Here is a 26,183-nt window from a genome sequence, read left to right as displayed (position 1 = left end):
CTAACATCTAGCATATGCAGAATTGCTTCTCTGTTGTCGCGATGTGGTTTTGGGGAAAAAACAGGACAATGGATCTCTTGGTTCATATGGAAAGTAGAGGCAACTTTAGGGAGAAACTTGGGATGCAACCTCAGAGTTACTTTGTCTTTTTAAAAGACCATGTATGGTGAGTGTGCCATTAGGGCCACTAATTCTCCTATGTGCCTAGCTGAAGTGATGGTAATTAGAAATGCTGTCTTCATGGACAAGTGTAAGAGATAGCAAGTTGCCATGGGCTCAAAGGGAGATCTAATCAAAGCTCTGAGAACTAGGTTAAGATCCCAGATTGGAGTGGGTGGTCTCACATGCAGGAAGAGATTCCCAGTGCCCTTAAGGAATCTATACATCAGCAGGTGTAGATTATCTAGATCAGTAGAATATCCATCTGCTTGATAGTGGAAAGCTGTTATGACCAGAAGAGGTACCTTAAGGGAGCTGAGTGAGACTTTTGACCTTTGAGGTCTAAAACGTAGTTTAAAATTAGAGGGAGGGAAGGGTCTGTGCATTTAGAATGACACCAAACTTGGGATCATTTCAATTTTTGTAAGTCAGTACATTGAGTGGTTGACTTTTGGCTGTGCAGCAACACGTCTTTCACCTCGTCAGAGCATTCTGCCTCTAAGTCTTGGAACCGAGAAGAAGCCAACCCTGGAGGTGGAGGACCTGCATATTAGGGTGAAGGATCAGCCTGTCGCTTTGAGAGAGCAGGTGGGGAATGGGCCAAAGAGGAACTGGAGGACATACTGCCATCTATGTCAGGTAGGGGAGCCAGACTTATCTTGGCCAGGAGAGGACACTCAGAATAACTCTCATTTTGTCTCGTCAAATTTTCAACAGGACCTTGGATAGAAAAGGAAACAGGGGAAAGGCATACAAGAGGTTCTTGTCCCATGCAAGGATGAGGGTGTCTCCCAGTGAATGTTTCCCCAGGCAGGCCCTGGAGCAGTAACAATGATATTTCTTGTTCCAGTAAGTAGCAAAGAGCTCTGCAGTCGGGGTTCCCCAAAGGGTGAATATGTCTCAAAGCACCTTTGAGTTCAGTTCCCATTTGTGGTGGTGAGAAAAGTTCTGAGACAGTCGGCTGTTGCATTCTGTATACCTGGTAGATAGACAGCTGAGATGAGTTTGAGTGCTTCCGTGCAGAAGGAGGGAGATATGGCACCTCCCTGGCAATTTATGCAGAACATACACTTCATATTGTCTATCATGACCTTTGAGTGGGTATTCTTGATGAAACGCAAAAAGCAGGCACAAACATTCCTGATGGCTCTTAGCTCCAAAAGACTGATATGGAGGGTCACTTCTATGGAAGACCACTTGCCTTGAACCTTGCAATCATGTAGGTGAGCTCCGCAGCCCTTTAGGGAGGCATCCATCGTTAGAGTCAGTGTCAGTGGCGGTTGCACGAATGAACACTTGCTCAAACACTGAATGGGTCTTTCCATCAGTCCAAGGAGTGCTTTACTGCAGAGGGCAGTGATAACAGTTTGGTTAGACAGAAGTGAGCCATATCTGAAGACAGCTCATGAACATCTGGGTGTTTGGCCTGACAAAGGTACATGCTGCCATATGACCTAGCAGCTGCAGGGAGTTCCTGGCTGATGTTTCAGAGCTGGCCTGGACTGTCTCGATGAGACTTGTAAGGGTGGTGAGCCTGTGTAGAGTAAGAAATGCGTTGCTTGTACTGTATTGATGTCGGCCCCGATAAATTCCAGTCGCTGTACCAGGGTCAGTGTCAATTTCTGTAAGGTGAGCTGTTAGACCCTGTTGCGCAAATGTGCACATGGTCATCTGGATGGCTCGTACAGCGTCCTGAAACAAGGGAGCTCTAAGGAGTCAGTCGTCTAGGTGTGGGTAGATCACAATGCCCAACGTTCACAGGTGTGCCACTACAATGGAGAGAACCTTGGTGAATACCTGCATGCATACAGGAGGCTGAATGGGAGAACCCTTTACTGATCATGGTCCTGCCCAAAGGCAAACTGTAGGACTCTCCTGTGCGATGGTCGTATTTAGATGTGGAAGTATGCATCTTTTAGATCGAGGGCCGAAAACCAATCTCCTTACTCTAGAAATGGAATAATGTCTGCTAGCGTGACCATAAGAACGGCCATACTGGGTCAGACCAAATGTCCATCCAGCCCAGTATCCTGTCTACCGACAGTGGCCAATGCCAGGTGTCCCAGAGGGAGTGAACCTAACAGGTAATGATCAAGTGATCTCTCTCTCCTGCCATCCATCTCCACCTTCTAACAGAGTCTAGGGACACCATTCCTTACCCATCCTGGCTAATAGCCATTAATGGACTTAATCTCCATGAATTTATCTAGTTCTCTTTTAAACCCTGTTAAAGTCCTAGCTTTCACAACCTCCTCAGGCAAGGAGGTCCACAGGTTGACTGTGCGCTGTGTAAAGAAGAACTTCCTTTTTTTTGTTTTAAACCTGCTGCCCATTAATTTCATTTGGTGACCCCTAGTTCTTATATTATGGGAACAAGTAAATAACTTTTCCTTATTCACTTTCTCCACAACACTCATGATCTTATATACCTCTATCATATCCCCCCTTAGTCTGCTCTTTTCCAAGCTGAAAAGTCCTAGCCTCTTTAATCTCTCCTCATATGGAACCCATTCCAAACCCCTAATCATTTTAGTTGCCCTTCTCTGAACCTTTTCTAATGCCAATATATCTTTTTTGAGATGAGGAGACCACATCTGTATGCAGTATTCAAGATGTGGGCGTACCATGGATTTATATAAGGGCAATAAGATATTCTCCATCTTATTCTCTATCCCTTTTTTAAATGATTCCTAACATCCTGTTTGCTTTTTTGACTCCGCTGCACACTGCATGGACATCTTCAGAGAACTATCCACGATGACTCCAAGATCTCTTTCCTGATTAGTTGTAGCTAAATTAGCCCCCATCATATTGTATGTATAGTTGGGGTTATTTTTTCCAATGTGCATTACTTTACGTTTATCCACATTATATTTCAATTGCCATTTTGTTGCCCAATCACTTAGTTTTGTAAGATCTTTTTGAAGTTCTTCACTGTCTGCTTTGGTCTTAACTATCTTGAGCAGTTTAGTATCATCTGCAAACTTTGCCACCTCACCGTTTACCCCTTTCTCCAGATCATTTATGAATAAGTTGAATAGGATTGGTCCTAGGACTGACCCTTGGGGAACACCACTAGTTACCCCTCTCCATTCTGAAAATTTACCATTTATTCCTATCCTTTGTTCCCGGTCTTTTAACCAGTTCTCAATCCATGAAAGGATCTTCCCTCTTATCCCATGACAACTTAATTTACGTAAGAGCCTTTGGTGAGAGACTTTGTCAAAGACTTTCTGGAAATCCAAGTACACTATGTCCACTGGATCCCCGTTGCCCACATTTGTTGACCCCTTCAAAGAATTCTAATAGATTAGTATGACATGATTTCCCTTTACAGAAACCATGATGACTTTTCTCCAACAATTTATGTTCTTCTATGTGTCTGACAATTTTATTCTTTACTATTGTTTCAACTAATTTGCCCGGTACCGACGTTAGATTTATTGGTCTGTAATTGCTGGGATCACCATCTTGAACTTCTGTGCTTTCACGTATTTGTTTAATGCCCTTACATCTATAATGGACCTCCAACCTCCCTTTGTCTTGGAGATCAGGAAATAATGAGAGTAAAACCCCTTTCCCCTGAGTTGCACCTGGACTGGTTCTATGGCCCCTAGGCACAACAGATTATCTATTTCCTGGCAAAGTACGTCCTCGTGAGAAGGGTCCCTGAAGAGGGACAAGGAAGTAGGGTGGGAATGGGAGAGGGGCATGAATTGAATGGTGTAACCCTTCAAAATAATCTCCAAGACCATCTGTTGGAGGTGATCCTCTCCCAACTGCTGTGAAAGAGGGCCTGACGACTTCCAAAAGGGGCATAACAGGTATGTAGATGGCAGCTGATGTTGCAAGGTACAGTTGTATAGGTCCACAACCAACCCATCGAAAGTGCTTAGAAGAGGCAGTCAGAGGTCACGGATTGGGGTGATGACTGCTTCTGCTTCTGAACCTTGGGCCTCTTACGTTGCAACTTGTAATAGCACTAAGACGGTGGGTACTGAAGAGGTCATGACCTGTGCTGTGGCTGAGAACTATATCTTCTCTTCTGTCCTGCAGAGAAGATTCTCAGGGAGCGTAATGTGGCCAAAGAATCTTTCAAGGTGTGGAGAGACGAGTCTGTCTTCTCTGCAAAGAGCTTGGGCCCTTTAAAGAAGAGATCTTCCACTATCATCTGCAGCTTTTTGGGCAACCCGGAAAGGTGTAACCAAGAAGCATGCCTCATTATCACTGATGTGGAGACCAAGCAGGCTGCTGTATCGGCTGCATCCAGTGCTGCCGGTGGTGCCGTTCTGGCTACTAACTGACCCTCTTTAATAATGGCCTGAAACTGCTCCTTTTGTGTCTGAAACGACTCCTTTTGATGTAGTATTTTTTGTTGACTCTCTTGCTGGCTGGTGCGATGGAGGCTGGTATCTGCCAGATGACTTCACCACATTAATTGGTAGGGCAATTCTGGACAAGGAGGAAGTGTGCAGAATATCCACCAGCTTGTGATTTGTATCTGGCACCTCCTGAAGGGGAATCTGCAGCTCATCAGCCTTCCGAGAGACACTAGACCCCTGCAAAATATGGGATCTGTATGTCATCCAAGGATCTCAATTGGGGGAGGAAGAGCATGGGTGGGGGAGTACCCAAGGGAGCCCTTATCTCAATCATGGGTCATCTTGATGGAATTGAGGAGGACCATTTTATTGTGATGCCAGGCCATGATGAGAGGCCAGGGAAATGACATCCTCCTGGTCACTGTCAGACTTGTCACGGAGTAATGGTGGTGCTGACAAGGGCATTGGTGGTACATGGCCTGATGCCTAGGGTGATTCCGGGCACCAGGATGTCCCCAGTATGGAGTAATGGGAATTGACGTTCTTCCCCAGCCATCAGATCTCTAGGGTACTAGAACTCTTGTGTCACCGACTGCTCATGCAGTACCGCAGAGGAGTATCCGTGGTACATTGTTAGTACTAATGGTTGTAAAGGTGCAGAGCATTCCCCAAACAGGAGCTTTGTCGCACCCAGTACTGATGGTTTTCTTGGTGTTGCTCCTTTAGAAGTGGTACAGTATTTGTCTTCGTCCTCAAGGGCGGTACCGCTGCCTCAGAGCCTGAGCCCCTTGCATCTCGGCAGTACTGCAGAGCTCATAGCGGAGGCACCCTGATACATCTTGGTACTGCACTTTGGAGCTGCTGATACTGAGGTCGCTGCACCGGAGTAACCCTTCTGGCTGGCCAACGACTCAGTTTGGGGGCTTGGAGCTTTTTTTCTCGAGCCTTTATGGGGGGGGGAAATCTGCTAGTCTTTTCCGCGACTCTATCTCCTTTGGGAGATGATCTCAGGTCAGCACCGGAGTTCCTTGGAGGCTGAAGTGCCTTCTCCATAAGGAGGAGGTTTAACTTAAGCTTCTGGTTCTCACGAGACCTCAACTTTAGCTTGTGGCAGAGGGAGCACTTCTGGGGGATATGGGACTCTACCAGGCACCAGATACAGTGAGTGTGTCTGTCTGTTACAGGAATAGACTCCTGGGAAGAGAGACAACTCTTGAGACTGGGGGAGACGGACATGTCTGGAGGAGGGGGGGACACGACGCTATCATCCTCTAGCCGTGAGGAATGCTGAAGAAAGTTCTTCTTTCCTCTTTTTTTTTTAAACTGAAAGAACTTAGACAATCTTTTATATGGGGAGTGAGGGGGAGGAATCCCCCTAACCAAGGTGGGAAATGCAAACTAAAGTTCTTTTTCTTCTTTTCTTCCCCCCCCCCACCCAAAAAAAAAAAACAGGTAAAAAGGAAACACTAACTATTAAGGAGAACAAAAGAAACTACTCCTTATGCTAATGACACAGATAAGGAAGGGACAACTGCTTGCTCCATTGGAGGCCAAAGGTGGTAGAGAAGGAACTGATGGGGGCTCACCCAGGCAGTGCCAGATAGCCTTGAGGCAGACCATGAGGGAGGGAGAACGCATGTGAGGGCTGAATGGACACTGCTCCTAAAATCTTGGATTAGAGGCACAGATACACCTACAATGGAGCACTCCTAGGAACACTAATTGAACAAGAACTGCTCTGTTCCAGGCAAGATAGAGCCTATAGATTTTAAGCTCCTTGGGGCAGGCACCCTCTCTCCCAATTTGTAGGGTGCAGAGAACAATATCATGAATAATACAATAATAATTCAGACATCTCCAAAAATGTGGAGGAGAGAAAGTAGTTAATGTACCTGAGCAATGTATTTCCACAATAGCATGTGAAATAGTAGAATATTTGGACTGAGAACATGATTTTATTAAGCTAAAATTATGTGAGAACAACTATGAAAGCTGCTCACATTTAAATGTAGTTGGAGAAAACAGTAGGAACAGAATATTACTGTTTCCTTTGTGACAATAAATTATAGTAGAACACTAGTAGCTATAACTGTGAGTCTCTTAGAATTCACCACCACGATAAAGTAGACTATCTTTCCATATCTGACGGATTCCTAAATAAGGTGAGGTTGGCAAATAATTCCCATAAATGGGAATTTTGTTTAGCCAGGGAAGAACAGACCCCAGGAGCCTGATTCATCCACCCTTATACAAACTGAACTTCACCCCATGTAAAGGCCCAGCACAAAGTCTATGCATAACTTAAGTCCCATTTAACCCTTATTTTGATGCGAGTCTCAATGTCAGTAAGATGGCAGAATCAGGTCCTAAATGAGCAACTGTCTATGAAATATACATCTCTATTGCTGACCAGTATATTCAGTAAGAAAACAGTTAAATATTCTAAGTAAGTAGAAGAGTAAAGCAGAAATGACACAAATTACTTAGTACCAGAATTCCTTTAATTCTTCAGTATCACGAGGAGGAAGCTGAAAAAAATGTAAAACTGATCTACAAAAAAGCAATCAAATCTGGAACAAAACCTTATTTTCCTTTCTTTAATTATATTAATAAATGTCACCAAAAAGCCACTTTTTAGGGTCTGATTTTGCCACCCTACTCATGCTGAGTAGCAAAATGATCCCACTGATTTAATCAAAAGTGTCACGATCTGAATCCTAATATAGTGCAATTTCTCCATGAATTGAAAAATCAGATAGGAAAACTGTACATTATAAAAGGAATCACTCAAGTTTTTACTGTATCAAGCCATTTTACTCCTGATTAACTTGGATTGCACGCACGAGAGAGAGAGAGAGAGAATAAGCAAAAAATGACCCTGTGGGAAAAGGCAGGAGATTAAAACAGTTTCCCTCTGATTCTACTTGAAATGCATTTTCCATTAAGATCATCATCTTTACTTTAGAGCTTTTTATGGATACACAGATTCATAGATTCCAAGGCCAGAAGGGACCACTCTGATCATCTAATCTGACCTCCTCTATACACAGGCTCTTGAAAAAAAATCCCAAGGCCTTCTTTCACTTGGCGCTTTTTTTTTGTAGTCACTTAGGTATTTTTACTTGACATACAGCAATGCTAGGCTGAGTTGAACAGACTTAATGCAGGCGGTAGATGCAGGGTACATTACAAATTCAAAGTTACACAGAAATCCTCTTCCATTATATACATTCCATTGTATTCACTATACATTGCATTACCATTTTGTGATTGGCTTGGTCACTTTGTAGGAACCATTCTCTGCATAGCACACACTGTCCATGCACAACTTAATTTTACCTCATCTTATGTTTCAGCCTCATCTTATCCATTGTTATCTTGTCCACTGTAAATTGTTCCCTGGATGTTCTCCCTTATCTTAGCTAGCACAGACATTTTGTTTCCAGTCTGCTGAGCCATTTACCATTGGATCGTGTTATACCTTCTAAACTGAAGAGCACATTATTAAATATTTGTTCCCTATAGATTATTATAAATTTTAATCATGTCACCTCTTAACCTTCTCGTTGTTAAGATAAATAGATTGACCTCCTTGAGTATCACTATAAGGCATGCATTCTTTAATCATTATCATGGCTCTTCTCTGAACTGTCTCCAATTTATCAACATCCTTGTTGAATTGTGGGAACCAGAACTGCCACAGTATTCCAGCAGCAGTTGAACCAGTGCCAACTACAGAGTTCAAATAACCTCTCTAGTCCTACTGGAGATTCCCCTGTTAATGGAGCTAGGCTGTTCTCAGTGGTGGCAGATGACAGAACAAGGAGCAATGGTCTCAAGTTGCAGTGGGGGAGGTCTAGGTTAGATATTAGGAAAAACTATTTCACTAGGAGGGTGGTGAAGCACTGGAATGGGTTACCTAGGGAGGTGGTAGAATCTCCATCCTTAAAGGTTTTTAAGGACCAGCTTGACAAAGCCGTGGCTGGAATGATTTAGTTGGGGTTGATCCTGCTTTAAGCAGGGGGTTGAACTAGATGACCTCCTGAGGTCTCTTCCAACTCTAATCTTCTATGATTCTATGCACTATAGGATCACATTTGTTTTTTTGGCCAAGATATCACACTAGAGTTCAGCTGATTATCCTCCATGACCCCCAAATCTTTTTCAGAGTCACTGTTTCCCAGGATAGAGTCCCACAATCCCGTAAGTATGAGCTACATTCTTTATTCCTAGATGTATACATTTACATTTAGTCATATTATAAACACGTATCATTTGCTTATACCCAGTTTACCAAGCAATCCAGGTTGCTCTGAAACAATGATCTGTCTCCTTCATTATTCACCACTCCTCCAAGTTTTATGTCATCTGTAAATTTTTATCAGTGATAATTGTATATTTTCTTCTAGGTCAATGATAAAGAGCACAGTAGAGATAGTATCTATGTTGTTAACAGCTCAATTCACTATCAATTTCCTAAGCAATGTGTATTATTGCAGTGTTCTCTATCCTTTGGACAAAACCTCATGTGTAAAGATTTCCCTGTTGCTTTTCTTGAACCAAAATGAACCAAGGAAGAAATCGCCTCTCCTCAGCTTTATCTATTTAGAATTCCTGCCTAGGATAACTAGTATTTTCATTTCCTTATGTTTACTATGTTACCATTGTCCAGCCACACAGGACGGAAGACAGGAGGCAATGGATGTGATGTAGTTAGGGCTGCAATTTTATTTTCACCTAAAATATCTGGGAGTACCTGGCAATAAATTGTACAGTGCAGGTCACCGTTATTTCCTTCATCACATTCACCTATTTAGGAGGCAGCTGCCAGCCATCCCTCTTCCCAACCTGGTCCCAGCCAGCCCATTGCTGGGACCTCACCACCCTCCCTTCGCATAAAGGTTATGGGGGCTGAAAAGGAAGAAGGGTTGGCTTCCTGCACCCCACTCTAGCTTTGTTCACAGATACTGGTAGACCCAGAAGGAATGAACTCCACAGATGGAACTGTAAAGGGTGGAGAATTGCTGGAAGGTGAGGGGGGACTTGACATTTTAAATTTCCTGGCTAGCTGGTGCTGGGTTATACTTAATTGTACTGCTGCACTTTACTTATGATGGGGTATTATTTCCAATGAATTTTAAGTTATGTCAAAAGCACCTAGAGCACACACAGATGCACCTTTTTTGAGCACTTGTATAAATCCAAAAATGAAATAATAAACTGTATTTGACTAGCACATTTTAACTACCTTCTTGGTACAGTTCCTGTTTCATTAAGCCATGTAAAGTAACTGCTACTGCTTAATGAATTCTGCAGTGATAGGTATTCTTAGCACAGCATGAGCAGCATCAGTGAAAAATTAATGAGCAATTGCTAATGAAAGCAGTTAGATATTCCAAAAAGACAAGTATTTTTATAATGTCTAGATGTACAGTACTAATCAGTTTCATAACAACGACTCTCAGCACCATGCAAATTAGAAATGTGATTTTTGACGGCTTTCAGATATATCCAAATACACTAAACATTTCATGCCCAATACATAAAGAAGATGGGAGTATGCAAATATTCTTCTTGCTAGAATTTGAGCTGTGAAATATACTGCATAGATTAAAATGTAAAAGATATACAATATTGTACAGGGTTATGATAAGAATCTTCCATATTAGCAATATACTTTCACTTAATCGAATCATTGCTTAATTTACTCCTCCTGTGAAATTTAACCAAAACCTCAGCAATCAAATAGAGCTAGATTGTGTGACCCTTACTTACACTGGTGAATGTTTACACACGAGTGACCCCACAGCTCCAAGTAATTGCCCAGCAACGTGGGAAAGGATTTAACAAGGTAGCCCATTCTTTGTATTAAAAATAACACAGCCTCCACCCTTTTAATCTAATTGCTTGGGGCAGATATTATTGGCTAGTTTGGTCTCTGACTAGAAAAGTTGCCACTGATTTAAGGAAAACCAACATTCTGAATGAGACAGAATAGAGTGCAGGCCCAATTTTCCTCATTTTATCTGTCCAACTATAGTAACACCAATGGGAGCTGTGTTTGCATAGCCAAAAGTAGAATATGGCCTTTAAATGTATTCACCATGGGCCAGAGTCTGCCCTCCTCTACAGATATCTATCTCCTTAGCAGCGGTGTAAATTGGGGTAATTTCAATGAAGTAAAAACGGTGTGAAATTCGAGTGAGACTAATTGACTTCAGTGGGAAGCTGACGTGTGTATCTGTGGATGGAATTTGGCTCATGGGAACTACAAGTCCAAATCTTGAGCTTTACACTCAGTCCTTGCTCAGGCAAGGTCTCATTGAATGTCAACGGGAGTTTGTCTAAATAAAATCTCAGGATGTGGAATAAAAGCTGAATTATATCAGATGTTGTGGATATTATAAAGTGCTATTATGTGCTAGATAAGATGTGGCATGCACCCTGCAGGTGCGGGCCATTTCTTTCAATCAAACTCACTCACTTCAGTCCAACTGGTAGGAAAAGACTTAGCTAAAATAAGAGGAAGGCATTGCATAAATGAGCGCATGAATGAAATATGCACAGGCTCAGTGCTTATTTTGTGCCAGGACTGATCCCCGGCACCTCTAGCCTTGGCAGTTCATAGCCCCGGCACCTCTGGGCTTGCTGCTTCAGTTATGAATGTAAAAAAATTGCTTGAGCCCCAGCATCTCTTTCATTACAAATTAAGCACTGCACAGGCTGCTCTTTTCAAATGGAGAAATAAATGATTTTTCCAATGTGAAGGATGGGATGGTGAACTCTACAGATAGTGTTGTACATGCAAGCAGCAATGACAGGCCTGAGTAAACACCATGGACCAAATTCAGATGCAATGTGAATAGGTCAGACTCCATTTAACTCCATTTACACCCAGTCTGAATTAGGCCTGATATATCTTTTTGGTTATTGCTGCTACAGAACTTATATAATATTTTGTTTTAGTTAATGTGTTCTGAACAGCATCCATAGAAATATCCTTTTTCTTCCCTTCATTGTAACAACATGATTCAATGGAAAATTACTCATGAGATAAACATAATACAGTGCACTCCCCAATATAAATTTGAGATGACTTGAACAACTTTCAGTACTGCTCAGGGTGGAACACAAGCAGGGTGACAGAGGAGAGAACACTAGATCCTACTGTTACTGTAACCAGAGATGCTTACAGTATGTCATTGCCATGAAAAGGGAGGGGTTGGGACAGAATGAATTCTTTGCTCTAAAATGATCATCATCACCTATCCTTTTCTAAGATGGCACGGGACAGAAGCCCCCCTTCCTGAGAAGAATGGGACAGTTTATGACAATACATGCCCCTCTCCAACCAAGTGCAGTTAAGGAATTACATGTCCACATTTGTTTGGTTGCCCTCTCTTTCTATCCTCAATGAAAGTTCTATAATTAAGAACAAGAAACAATGTTTATATTGCAGGGGTTACTGGTTGGGTTAAATCAGGAGTCTCCTTGTACAGGAGTACTAGACTGGGGACGACGGTGCGGTGCCCTGCCTCCAGCATACCAACACAAAGGGCACACAGAATCTATCTCCCAGTGCTGGGGAAGGTGGCTGTTTTATGCTGCAGGCAGTGCTGAGCATTACTGCAGCAGGGGCATTACTCAGCAGGGGAGGGGCTATGCCTCATATCCTCACATGCTAGGATGACTGTGCTAAGGGGAGACCTTGCTACAGCTTTTTAAAGCTGTAGCAAGATTTGCTATGCACCAGTGTTCCACACAGCACTCGAGGCATTATACCTTTCATAACAGGCTCCCTCTTTGCTCACCATAAAATGTGCTGACAATGCTCATAATTTCAGTGAGAGTCTCAAAATATTTGGTGTTTGCATTTTTCTTAAAGCCCCAGTTCCCAGAATTATGGAATTAAGGGAGAATCTCAGTTTTCATATAAAAACAAAGTAAAAGGAATTTTCTGTCCCTCACAGCTGCAGAGAAAAGCTTGAAAGTGTGAACACTCAAAAACCAGAGGGCAAAAGAAATGACTTGGCATGATTTTAAGTCAATCTCATGATTTTTCATGGCCTAACTTATGAATTTGAAATGCTTGAGATGGTAATATTATAACTATCAACTGTGGTTATCTGTAATTATTTGTTCCACACAGTTCTGGTATTTTTAATAGATGAGAGAGTAAAGACTTAGTCTGTGGCGGGGAGAAGGTGGTCCTTTATTTCAGTTTAGCAGGCTTGTTTTTGCCATGTAAGGAGCTTGCTGTAGGAAATAATTCATCCTCACTCCTCTGCCATGCTTCAAAATCCAGTGGAAGAAAGGAGGCATCCGGATTCCCAGCAGTTAGGGTATAGAGGGAGGGGGCCAAGTTCCAGCAGGCAGGAGAAGAAGAAAGCAACAACTGCTTATGAAAAGCTGTCAGCTGTGATGCAGTGACCCTACTATACCCAGGCTCTACTAAAGGTATGTCTTCACTGAAAAGTGATGGTGTGACTGAAGCACTGGTAGGAATAATCCTGTTAGGTTTAATCTAGCTAGAAAGGGTAATAATAGTATTGTAGACATGGTGGCATGGGCTTGAACTCAGGCTAGCTGCCTGAGTAAAAGCCTGCCAGGGACCCTGGATACTTATTTGGGTTGCTAGTGATGGACTGTGCTATAACACCTTCACTACTATTGTTACCTGCGCTAGCTAAATTAAAGCCAGTATGGGTATGTCTACCCTTGCTGCAATCACACCTTCACTTGCAGTGAAGACAGATGCTAAAGACTGGTCTATACTTAAAACTTAAGTTGACAGAGCTACAGCATTCAGGAGTATGAAAGAACAACACCCCTGAGAACCTTAGCTATGACTTCCTAACCCCGGTGTGAGTTGGTGTCCATCAACCTAGCTACCGTTGCTTGGGGAGGTAGAGTTCCTTCTGTTTCTGAAGTCTGTCTCTACATTACGGTCTTACTGTAGCTATGCCACTATAATGCCCATAGTGTAGTCATGGCCTAAGGCGGATGCCATTGGGTGGGGACTCCCAGTCTCAATGGCTGAAGGAGGGATTTGACCTGAAAAGGCAGCCTGTTGACAAGAGAACTGGTTCAAGTGGGGGAAGAGGGAAAAGTTTTTTCCCCACATACATACCTGAGCCTGTCCTTCCCACATTGGCGTTGGCTTGGGCTCCACCATTCCCGCTGGCTGCTCTGGAGTGTTTCCAGGGGGTAGGAGGATTGTTGCAACAGAGGGCGTGTGGGGATGGGGGAGGAGGATGGTAAGTGTGGACACAGGCCAGAGATTCTACCACCACAAGAAGTTAAAAAGGAAGGAGATTAGTTGCTGCAGCAAGGGGTGACAGCCCTGGGATACTCTAGCTCCCTTATTAGGGCCAGTGGGTAAAGGAGAGGAGGAAGCAGTTCCCCTACTTGTTATCTGCGGCGCAGGGTGCGGAGCAAAGACCTAACTGAACCTCTTCTTGTCAGTGATATCAGCTGCCTTCCAACCTCTTCCTGTTTGAACGGGCTCAAGTGTGCTGGCCTGCCTTTTGAGACTCCCCTCGCCACTGACACTCAGCTTGGGAGATTACACTAGTCCTATGGCCACCAATGACACAAGAGCTCTCTAGCCTAGGAAAAAAGGTGCCTCTTTAAATCAAGTCAGGTACCTCGAGGTACCTAACTCCATTTGACCCACCACTTAACTAGATGCAGTTTAAGGTCTTGTCTAGACTAGAATTTCAGGTGTGACGTTAGCACATGCCAGCTGACCTGTGTTAACTAACAGGCTTTAAAAGTCTAGTGTAAAGAAAGCATACTGCCTTACTATGCTAAATGGGTTGAGCCTAGTGGGGAACCTAGCACATGTTAAAGGCAGTGTGCCTTGTCTACACTAGATTTAACTAAGGGCTAGTGTACCCTGGCAATGCTAAAGTGCTGCCGCAGCAGCGCTTTAACATGGCTTGTGTGGTCACAGCAGAGCTCTCTCCCAGCGCTCTAGAAAAACCACCTCCACAAGGGGCGCAGTTCCCAGTGCTGGAGCACTGTCTACACTGGCGCTTTACAGCGCTGAAACTTGCTGCGCTCAGGGGGGTGTTTTTTCACCCTCCTGAGTGAGAAAGTTGCAGTGCTGTAAATTGCCAGTGTAGACAAGCCCTAAAATTTGCTACCATCGTATCTTCAAATTCTAATCCAGACAAAGCCTAACGCCTTTATAATCAGGTTAGCATCAACCCCTCCAGTTAACATGATGGTAAGGGTGTTAAACTGCATCTAGACTAGGTGTTAAGCAGTGTTTCAGGTGGGGTTAATTACCTCCAGGTACATGCAAAATCAATTTAGTTATTTTTGGGCAGATTTGTGTGTGGACACTCTTATTTTGAAATAAAAGTGGTTTGAGTTTAGTCACCTTCATTCTGAAATAACAGTGTCCACACAAAGACATGCACCAAAATGACTAAATTGGTTTGAATTCACACCTTTTATCATTTCAGTGCAAATTTGCATGTGGACCAAGACTCACCCGATTAAACAAACAACAAAAAATTCCACAATTTTCCCGCCAAGTCTGGACAGAACCACAGAATCAACCTCTCGCCCATGATCAGCTTGAGGACTCAGAAAACAGCTCTTGGATGTTTGAGAGCATCTCTTTTGTCTAACAAGTTACTAGCTGGCATCCTATTGGCAGCAGTGGCTGTTTCTTAACCTTCCTATACCTGTTGGATGACACACTGACTTGTCCACATTAGAGAGTTTACAGCAGCATAGCTGTACAGATGCAGTTGCACCACTATAAGATCTCTTTTGTAGCCACTCTATGCCACCAGGAGAGATCTCTCCTGTTGACATAAACCACCCCCAATGGGCGACAGTAGCTATGTTGGCAGGAGAAGCTCTTCTGCTGACACAGCACTGTGTTCATTACCACTTATTCTGGCAAAACTCATGTTGCTCAAGGGGGTGTTTTTTTCACACCCCTGAGCAACATAAGTTTTGCTGACATAAGTGGTAGTGTAGACATGGCCTTACACGTCTCCCATATTTCTCTATTCTTGGATTAAGGAGACCCTTACAGTAGGCTTTCTGCTTGGCAGCTGGGAGCATGACAGCAGCACCCAATTCCCTTCTGACCCTTACAGTAAATTACTGCTAAGTCCACCACCTCCTTGGGGTGGACTTGAAGGAGGACAGCTAGAAATGTAGATATACGCCAAACAGAACTTCCTAGTACTTGGGAAGAGCTGAGAGGATTCTGTTATTTGAAGTCCACTATAGCTCTCACTCTTCAAATCTGATTTTTCCATGATTTTTCTCTTTGATACTACACCAGTGGGTGCTCTAGAAAAACCTAAGATAGATTTCCCAATGAGACCCCATGATGTGACGTGGACTGTTTTGTCTTACCATGCTCATTCTCATGCATAGACATTGGGTTGTCATATAGGCAAGTTACCATCTGTGTGCGTTTCAACAGAAAGGTTTGTCCTGCAACAAAACCTTGGGCTGAGTTTCAAAAAAGTCTAAACAATTTTAGCTGGTTTTCCACATACACCTATATGCCCTCCCCATAGAAAACTACCCCATCAGCTTGCCTAAACATCTGGGGCAGCTTGCAGGCCTGCTAAATGCAGGACTCCACATCAATTAAAATGGCTAATCATGATCCCAACAAGGTGGCTTGCGATAATTGTCTAGCTCCACTGGGCCAATTGGAATGTCTCAACAGATGATCTTTTGAGAGCGTTCCTTGCTGAAGTGCCAGAAACTCAATCTTAAAATGCAGGTTATTTTAGGGCCACAGACAGGCTACTTCTTTGAGTATAAAAAGTGACTGAATAGTGTCGACTTTTTTTTCTTAGCTGGTCTAGGACTGGAGGGCTGTGAGCATCACCAAAAAGTCAACTGACAAAATGTGAATTCAATTATATCAACGATAAACACAGTAGAAATGTACAAAACTCCAGTTCATTGATCTGGAGTTTTATTCTTGTTGGGTTTTCTGTACTTACTGGTGGACACTGTGCAAGTTTATCAGCTGCCACCAACTGAACATTTAAGTGTTTACTTTGTGACTTTCCTCTGGATTTAATCAGTCGCTGCAAAACCTGAGAGAGGAAAAGAGGAAAACATGAGTATAAGAGTCAAACATCCCCAGATACAAGAGATCCAAATGCCAATGACAGGATTAACCAATGTAATAATCTCTTATTTGTATTACATTTAATATAATGGACCAAATTTTGTCATCATACAGATGCAAATTCTTCAATTTACTTCACTGGGATTTGTGCATGTTTATCTCAGCATGGGATTCGACCCATAGCATATTTTCCAAATGCAGTTTAAACTGTGATTTTGCTTTGTTCTGGCTCTAAGTACAAGGTTATTGTCAACAAATATAATTTTCTAAAGGACTGTTTTCCAATGCTCCCTGAAAATTATGCAGTTGCACTAGTTTGATTATAGCATAACAGTAATAGTATATTATGCTGTGCAATACTGATATTATGGTGACAGTCTGCTCAGAAGTATATTTTGATAAAGAAGGTTTTTTAACACCCACAGTTCATATTACCTCATTTTTTCCTGCAGTATGCTCATTAATAGAATTTAGGGGGCGGGAGAAATTAGGAATTCTAAATTATTTATCTATAAACTATAAAAGAAAATTATAGTATCAAACACCCTGCTCAAAAGCCTTTGGGCGAAAGACTTCAAAAAGAAAAGTGTGCCCTTGACCTTTGTGCTCCTGATCCTCCCGTCCCCCGCTACTCACTTGCCAGATAACTTTCCATTCAATAGAATGGGTGTAGCTAGTACAACCAGCACCACCTCAGGAAAATTCAATAGCAGTCAGCAGGGAATATGCAAATTATGTATACTGAGTTTACATTAAGAACTTTATATTATTATAAGTGCACTAAGGGGTGCTGTTAAAACTTAAATTATACTGTTTTCTTATAGAATGTGAGCCAGATCCCCAACTGACATAATCACCGTACCTCCATTTGCACCACGTGAAGATTCGGACTTTTAGCTTTAGAAAACATGTAGGTTTTCTAGAAAAGTGAGTGAAGGATCTGGAAGAAGTTATTCACCCCAAAGTCGATGGTACTGAAGTATAATGCTAGGTAATAGAAGCCATCCTTAACTGCCAGTAGTTAATGTAACGACAAGCAAATTGTGAAAGAACACAAGTAGTCAGGTATTGACTGCTAAACCACTATTGGGGCTACAGCCTTGTCTATATTAAAACTTTCAGAAGTTTCATTAAGATTGTTTTTTAAATGAAAATTGGTGCAAACCCCTGCGTGGATTCTCTTATATCAATGTCCTCCTTGTTTATATTATTTTAGCTTTATTTAGTTAGTAACTGAATTACGCTAAAATCAATATAAACCAGGTTTAAATCAATTTAAAAACACATCTTCAGTTAAACTGGTGCAATAATATAGACAAGGCCTAAGTGTGCAAAGGTTATTAAGGACCTTAAAGCAGCACTTTAAAAAAATGACTTTTGTGCTCTACATGAAGAACCCAGAGGACATCCCAAAAACCACAACTAGCTAGTTTCCTGGTTGGGAGTCTCAATAGAAGCACCAAGGACTGATCTAATCTCTCACCTCTAGAGGTGGCCCTCCAAGTGAGACTTAAGGTGGAGTGAGGAGAGATGGCACTTGTTCTGAACATGAATTAAGGGCTTAAATCTTTAGGGCTGTCAATGCAGCATCTTTCATGAACATTAAACTCACTACAATTGTAACTGAAAATAAATATCTATTTTCAAGGTAACTAGTTGCATGAGGATTTTAAACAGAGAAGGATTCCCCCTCAAGGGAGAGGATGAGAGAAAAAAAATAAAAAGGGGACCATATGAGACAGGTTAGTCATGGCATTTAATGCACTACTGGAAAGGGCTCAGATATTACAGGGATGGGCCTGTATAAGAACCTGTATACAACAGCATGGTTTTCTTCTGATATGAGCACAAAGCTCTCACTAGTGTCAACATGTGCATTTTGAGGGGGAAAGAGAACACATCCTATCTCAGAGGACAACGAGCATGTAACATTTTAAAAGTAAAATGCATATATTTTAAAGATGATTGTAATTACCTTTGGAGATGACACTTTAACATGGACAATAATCGGTGCTAAAGATGTCTTAATAAGTTGTGCTGGATGATTGATAGTATCCGCATCTAGGACAACCAGCTGTAAGGATCTTGCCAACTCAAAGATTCTTTCAATTTCACTCTGCACTTCAGCTAAACAACAACAACAACAACACCAACACCACAACAGGTCATAACTGCTCTACCCCAATGCTGTTTAGAAAAATAAATCACATGTGCCATTGGTTTTGGTGTACAGTATATGTACAATAAATGGACTTCATGTATAAATAAATGTTTGTGATTTACACAGGAGACTAGAATAGGTGATGCAAGTACAGACCATACATTTTTAGACTGTTTTTAAAAATGCTACTTTGGTCCCCACAAACGCTAAAGGGAATAAGCCTCATGAATGCTCTCTGTTGTTGGCAATGTAACTCCCTTGATGTTATGTTAGCTCATATGTTTTGGGAGCACCTCTGTATCAAGAATTTCTGATGTAAGTTGGGTCAAAGGACCAATTTGATATTGGATGCTAAATTGGAGCCCTCCTCCTCAAGTTTAATTCTTGGATATATTTCCAATATCTGGAGATTACCTGGTAACAAGGTAGCACGGTTCCAAAATGGAGCTTTAGTAGCTAAAAAATTAATCATGAAAAAGTGGATCCCCACCAAATATTGATGCCTGGCTCAATGATATGGCTGATCTCGCAGCTAATGAATGACACGCATTCCGCAGAAAGGGAATTCCCGAAAAATTCAAAGCAATTTGGGCTGAGTTTTTAGAGGTCTATGATTAACTTAGACCCTGAAGAAAGATATGTCACTTCCTTGCCCCTCCCTTAATACTAACCCTATTTATTTATTTTGCATACTATGATGAATCTGGTATGTTGGTATATTTGCTGTATTTGGAAATATTAATAAAAATTATAGTTAATGTAGTCTATCCACCTAACTGCTACTCGAATAATCTATAAAGCATAAGGTTACTTACTAAGTTTTGTTCTTACGGCACCCTAAACACACACAGACTCTAAATCCGTTAGAAATAATTTGGTTCACCCAATAAAGTGGCTACATGACCAAACTAATTAAACATTTCACAGTTGTTTTCTTAGCACTATTCATGACTTAAAATACAAAATCAGTCACTCAGAATGAAGCAAACCTTAATGTACAAGGCCCAGAAAAGGTTCTAAGTAAGCCATACTAATGTTCCACTTGGGCACTTTGCCCAGCCAGTACACACTGGGGTGAATTTTATCCCCAAGAGCCTTTTTCTCCCATCAACATGTATGAAATTTGGATTTACCCATTTAAATCCACTGCATCAATAGGGGAACAGATCACTTGGAGTTAAATTCAGATACGGGTTATGGACCTGATCCAAAGTCCACTGAAGTCAATACAAAGACTCTTCTTATTGACTTCAATAGGCAATGGATCAGGCATAGGTGAATAAGATTTATACTGGTGCCGAAAAGTTCTGGTGGACTACTAAAAAGGCTTTTCATCTGGAAATCTCACGGGCTCTATGGGATCCCATAAAGGTGTAATCCAGTTTCTGCAAGAACCTGCTTGTTTCCAGTGGCTGATGCTATAGGCATCTCATAGTTATAACAGAAGGGCTCATGACATTTAAAAGCTGTCACTTTGCTCCTGGATGTCACTATGTGCAGTGCAGTACATGTGCTAACATCTTACCTAAACTGGACCTGGTATTCGACCGCTCAATTATTGCCCTCTTGCTCGGATTATTTAGGACAGACCTCTTAGCAAGAGAAATGTCGGCTGTCACTCTAGTTATTGATATCCTATGAATAAGAACACAGGAAAGAACAAAAACACTGCAGTCACATTTTTACTGTATTGTATGTGATTTAAAACTACTTTGTGCTGTAGAGTGTGAACATAGTATAACACCAGTCAGATGTGTTTTATAGTTGAATTATATCATCATTAAAGTAAGAAAGAGAGGCAGAAATAAAGAAACTCTCCTTTCAAGTAAAACCCATGGTACTCAAGCATTAAAAAACCCCACGCAATTGTACAATGTTTGTCTATTTCACTTTTAACTGATAATATATATGTGTGCAAACATATAATTTCTAATACCACACTCACTACTACATATATTTCTCTCTCTCTTTCTATATGTAGTCATCCATCTACCTATACAGAGACACTAACACAAACTTCTACTTGTGCTAATGAGGTGTGATTAGGGTTGCCAACTTTCTAATCGCACAAAACCAAACACCCTAGCCCCGCCCCTTCCCAAGGCCCCACCCCCGCTCACTACATTCCCCCTCCTTTGGAGGCTCGCTCTCCCCCACCCTCACTCAGTTTCACTGGGCTGGGGCACGGGGTGGGGTTGGGTTGGGTTGGGTTGGGGGATAGGGAGGGGGGGGGTGAGGGCTCTAACTGAGGATATGAGCTCCAGGGTGGGGCCAGAAATGAGGTGTTCAGGGTGTGAGAGGGGGCTCCGGGCTGGGGCACGGAGTTGGGTGTGGGAGGTGGTGAGGGCTCCAGCTGAGGGTGCGGGCTATGGGGTGGGGCTGGGGATGAGAGGTTAAAGGTATGGGAGGGGGCTCCAGTCTGGGGGGTGGGGCCGAGGGATTTGGAATGTGGGAGGAGGCTGCAGGTTGAGCAGGGGGTTGGGGCATGGGAGGAGGTACTGGCTCTGGGCTGGGGGTGCTGACTCTTGGGTGGAGCTGGGTATGAGGGGTTTGGAGTGCAGGAGGGGGCTCCATGCAGAGGGGTGGGGCTGAGTGATTCGGAGTGCGGGAGGGGGCCACGGGTTGAGGCAGGGGGTGGGGTGCATGGGGCGGGGGTGAGGGCTCCAGCTGGGGGTGCAGGCTTTGGGGTGGGGCCTGGGATGAGGGGTTCAAGGTGTGGGAGGAGGCTCTGGGCTGGGGCAGAGGGCTGGGGTTTGGGGGGGTGAGGGCTCTGGCTGGGGGTGCAGGCTCTGGAGTGGGGCCAGGGATGAGGGGCTTGGGGTATAGGAGAGGGCTCTGGGTTTGGGGGGGCTCAGGGCTGAGGCGGGGGTTGGACCTCGAAGCTGGGGTGTGGGCTTAACTCAGGCGGTTCCCAGTCAGTGGCGCAGCGGGACTAAGGCAGTCTGTCTGCCTATCCTGGCACCGCGCTGCACCCCGGAAGCGGCCAGCAGGTGCAGGTCTTAGGCAGAGGGGCCAGGAGTCTCCACACACCGCTCTCACCTGCAGGCACCGACCCCCCAGCTCCCATTGGCCGGGAACCGGTTCCTGGACAATGGGAGTGCAGAACCGGTGCTCGGGGAAGGAGCAGCATGCATAGCCCCGTGGCCCCGCCACCTAGGAGCTGGACCTGCTGGCCGCTTCCAGGGCACAGTGCGGTGACAGGACAGGTAGGGATTAGCCTGCCTGAGCCCACAGCACCACTGACCACACTTTAAACAGCCCGGTCAGTGGTGCTGACCGGAGCCGTCAGGGTCCCTTTTTGATTGGGTGTTCCGGTCAAAAACCAGACACCTGGTCACCCTAAGTGCAATATCAGAAATAATTTCACAAGCTAAAGCGGATCTCAGGGCAAGTACAACAGCAGAGCCATAATAAATAATAAAATAATAATAATACTTCATCTTCAAAGCATTTTATAAACATTAATTAATCTTCATATATTCCTCTGAGGTAAGTAAAGAATGTAATCCCCAATTTACAGTTTGCGGAATGGCGACAGAGAGATTCTATCTATCTAGGCGCCTCAGTCATTAATGGATTTATTCTCACAACCCTTCATGAGGTAGGCAGTTGTTGCCACTTTACAGACAGGGAACTGAGGCACAGGGTTAGGTTACTTGCCCAAGGTTACAAAGGAGAGTCTATGACTGGTTATTAAAATGAGGTCTTCAGGATCCCAGTCCAGCGAGCTATCCCCTACAACATGCATCCTGCATTCCTAGAGCAGGCTAGTTAAGTCACTTGCCCAAGGCTGCAAAGAAAGTCCATATCAGAGGCAAAATTAGAACACAGGCTTGTAAGCTGGGAAATTCTAACCACCTCTCTCTCTCTGTCACACTCATGCACACACGCACCAAGCTGGACTATGCGAAGTAGGTCACCACAAAGAATACTCCTCACACTACAGGCTAGACGGTAGCATTCAATCACAGCCTGGAGCTGGGAATAGCATGGAGGGATCATTTTGCAGGGAGGGAAGGTAGAGTGGTGTGGAGATGTCTTGCAGGAGGAACTGGACCTCAGGGAGCATAGTTCTTCTCAGAGCTGCGAGTAGCACATGTCACATGCACACTGTGGCTGCCCAGCTCTGTAAACTGTGTAGAATGTGAGAATATGGTGAAGCCCCTTCCCTGACACATGAATGCAGGGACCACATTCCCAATTGTTCCTAATCCTTGAGAGGGGTGATAAAGGGGGAGTGTGATGGGGTTTAACCCCCACCATTGGCAAGGAAAGGGAAAGAACACGAATTAGTCATACTCTGCACCTGGAGGAGGTGCCCCCTGGCCAGAGAAGGCGAAGCTAGGCCTTATAATTAGACTGAGGGAGCTCCGTTGGAGAGAGACTGCAGAGGAGACAGGTCTCTCTGGTGGAGGGAAGCCCGGGGATAAGGTTTAAACAAACAAGTAACAACTGAGGAAGAACACTACTGGAGCAGGTTAGGCTTCTGCAGGGGGAGGCCCTGAGACAGAGCCAACAAGGGGACTACACTGAAGCCTGAGAGGGTCAGAAGGGCTATTATTCTAAAGATTTGTTTGGCCTTTTATTTGGACTTGTTTGTGCTAACCTGGGATGTTAAAATGCTATAAAATGTTAAAAAATGCAGGAAATCAAAAGAAAACATTTTTGTTTAGGATTGAATGAAACGCTTTGTTCAACTAGAAATAATTTTTTTAAAACTTAAATTCACCAAAAAAATTCAAAATTTAATTCAAAACCATTTTTTAAATATTATTTTTCTGAATTTCCAGTGAACCAAAACAAAATCTGTTATTCACATAGCTCTAGAGTAGAGCTGTACACAAAACCGATTAACTAAATTGGTAGAAACCTCCTGTGTGGACACTCCTATTTTGGTTTCAGAATGCCTTATATCAACGGAGCTTAAATCAATTCTCACAGTCTTAGCAGTTTCACTGTTTCATCTGTTCATTTAGGTGAGATTTTCACAAAGCACTTAAGGGATTTAAGAGAATAAATCCCACTGAAAGTTTTAGGAAAATCTCCTTCTTCCATGTCCATTCCCCCTTGTTGTGGGTGTAGATTTGTCACACAGTTAACAGTGGAGAGAAAAATGTTTTAAAAATTAAGAAAATGTGATTGCAAATCCATAAAAACTGCTGGGGGACTGAAAGGCAATTGTAGCACCTGAAATACCATTTAACTTATTTTTCAAAAATGGTTTAGATTTTAAGATTTTAGGCTGTTAGCTCCTCACTTTACCTATCTGTGGATGAAATTCATACCTCTGTCTGATCTGCCCTGCTAAGAGCTAACAGCAATGGGACAATTTGTAAAACTGACAGTGATAAAGATTGCAGATGGACCCTCTCTATTTCTCTCTCTTTGCGTGGACTAAACACACATCAGGGAAAGGCTATACGACAGTACCTCTGATTAGATTTGACAACCAAACGGGGGTTTATAAGGATCCCTTACTTTTTTACTTCTCCTGTGTAAACAGACATTACTGATTTTTGTGGCTTCTGATACACCTCAGTACTTCATCCTTATAGTACAGAAATATACTTCACAACTTGACAGGACTTGTCACTTCCAGTTGCCATGGTTTCCTATTGAGGATAATGACTTCCAGCTACCATAGGCATATGCAAAGCTAAAGGACACGTGCCAACAACTGGGAAGAGAACAGATGTCACTGCTCTGTACCTACTCTTAATACAAATGTGCCCTGGGAATCCATGCAATAAACTGAAGTGAAATAAGATTAGTCAAACAGTTCAGGGGGAGTGGAAGAGGGTATGGACGAGAATCATGAAGAGCTCAGAAAAATGACTCATTAAACTGCAGGCTGCTGTGTAAAATGCTCAATCCACCAGGTTTTAAAATTAAATACTAAGTTTGTGGGTTTTGCTAATGTCATCTGTGTTAGGCAAATTAAAAACTGGGGAAGGGCTACAAGTCTTACACCATAGCCTGCAGCTAAAGCTGTCATTCCTCAGAGCTGTTCACGGGTTAGGGAGGAGTTGTAGTCACTTCTTTAACTCCCATGAATACCTACCCTATCACCACTCCACAACCTAACTGGATAATCTTATTTTACAGGGCTTCTAATTTAACCCTGCATATTAAATGTATGTACACTGTGGGAAAAGGGGCACAGGAAGCTACCTCCTCCTTGAAGATCATCCCTGTGTAATGGCTGGGGCTTAGGCGACCAGGCTGGGCCAGAGTTGAAGGCAGGAGTGGAGACTAGCTACCAAGCCGAGTCAGGAGACGGGTACCAAGGTCAACCCAGGCCTGGGTCAAAGGCAGAAGTAAGGAGCAAGATGAGGCGAAAGACAAGGTAGCAAGCTAGAATCTATGTTGTTGCTCAGACGGCTCCTTAGGGTAACTCCTGGTTTAAACTGTTGGTGTGGACCAAAGTTCTGTTGCTCTGGCCTCTCTGGGTAGTACTTGCTGCGGTGCCTAACTCTCCAGTAATTGTTGGGTGCTGCTTCACCTGGCTCCCCCGTGGTGACACAGAGGCAGTGGTCACCCAGGACCTCACAACCCCAAATTCTAGACCCATGGATCCTTATGGCATGAAACCACAGGGCAGGATATGACCCATTGCTCAATGGAACACTAGTTAGGGCATCCAGCAGTGCTCTATCGCCCCAAGAATCAGCTGGCTTGAGGCCTCCAGAACCCTGGCTGCTCCTGGCCACAAGTACTAAGAAAGAAAGAAACACTTTCTGGAGGAGCAGTAAGGAGTACTGCAGACCACTTAGGCTGTCACATAACATTGGGGCCCATATCAATACAGGCATGGATGGAGGGAATTAAACTAATAACAAAAAGGGAGGGTAAAAGAGTGAGGATATGAGCACTCAATACAAAATCAAGATGTTGAGAACAATAATCAAGGAACCAAAGGGCATGGAGAAGAAATTCTTTAATTGCCTATCCACCACTGCTAGGAGCCTGGGTAATAAACAAGCAGAAAAAACGGTTACTTACCTTCTGTAACTGTTGTTCTTCGAGATGTGTTGTTCACGTCCATTACACATTAGGTGTACACGCACCGCGTGCACGGACGTCGGAAACTTTTTCCCTTAGCGGCTCCCGTCGGGTCGGCGGGCCCCCTCCTTCCCGCCAGAGCGGCGCCCCGCTCCAGGGTATATATATCCCTGCCGACCCGACCCCTCCGGTTCCTTCTTGCCGGAGACTCCGACAGAGGGGAAGGAGGGTGGGAAGTGTAATGGACGTGAACAATACATCTCGAAGAACAACAGTTACAGAAGGTAAGTAACCGTTTTTTCTTCTTCGAGTGATTGTTCACGTCCATTACACATTAGGTGATTCCCAAGCTTACCATTGGAGGTGGGTAGGAGTCAAGGTACAACTGACTGTAACACAGCCCGACCGACCATCGCGT

At 43.4% G+C, this 26,183-nt stretch overlaps 1 protein-coding gene across 5 annotated transcripts in view; it reads right to left on the bottom strand.

Moving 5' to 3' along the window:
* The window catches only part of CACNB4 (calcium voltage-gated channel auxiliary subunit beta 4), a 213,617-nt gene that overhangs the window by 16,326 nt on the left and 171,108 nt on the right, over positions 1-26,183 (bottom strand). For all 5 annotated transcript variants that reach the window (XM_054044135.1, XM_054044138.1, XM_054044134.1 and 2 more), the window contains 3 exons: positions 20,289-20,398; positions 18,578-18,729; positions 16,472-16,567 (listed from right to left, as the gene is read on the bottom strand). In XM_054044135.1, coding sequence (XP_053900110.1) covers positions 16,472-16,567; positions 18,578-18,729; positions 20,289-20,398 — 358 coding nt within the window. The remainder of the gene's footprint in view (positions 1-16,471; positions 16,568-18,577; positions 18,730-20,288; positions 20,399-26,183) is intronic.

Source organism: Malaclemys terrapin, chromosome 11 (assembly GCF_027887155.1).
Source record: "Malaclemys terrapin pileata isolate rMalTer1 chromosome 11, rMalTer1.hap1, whole genome shotgun sequence".
NCBI classification, from domain to species: domain Eukaryota; kingdom Metazoa; phylum Chordata; order Testudines; family Emydidae; genus Malaclemys; species Malaclemys terrapin.
Note: the sequence above shows the minus strand (reverse complement) of the source record. Positions and strands in the feature narration are given on the sequence as shown.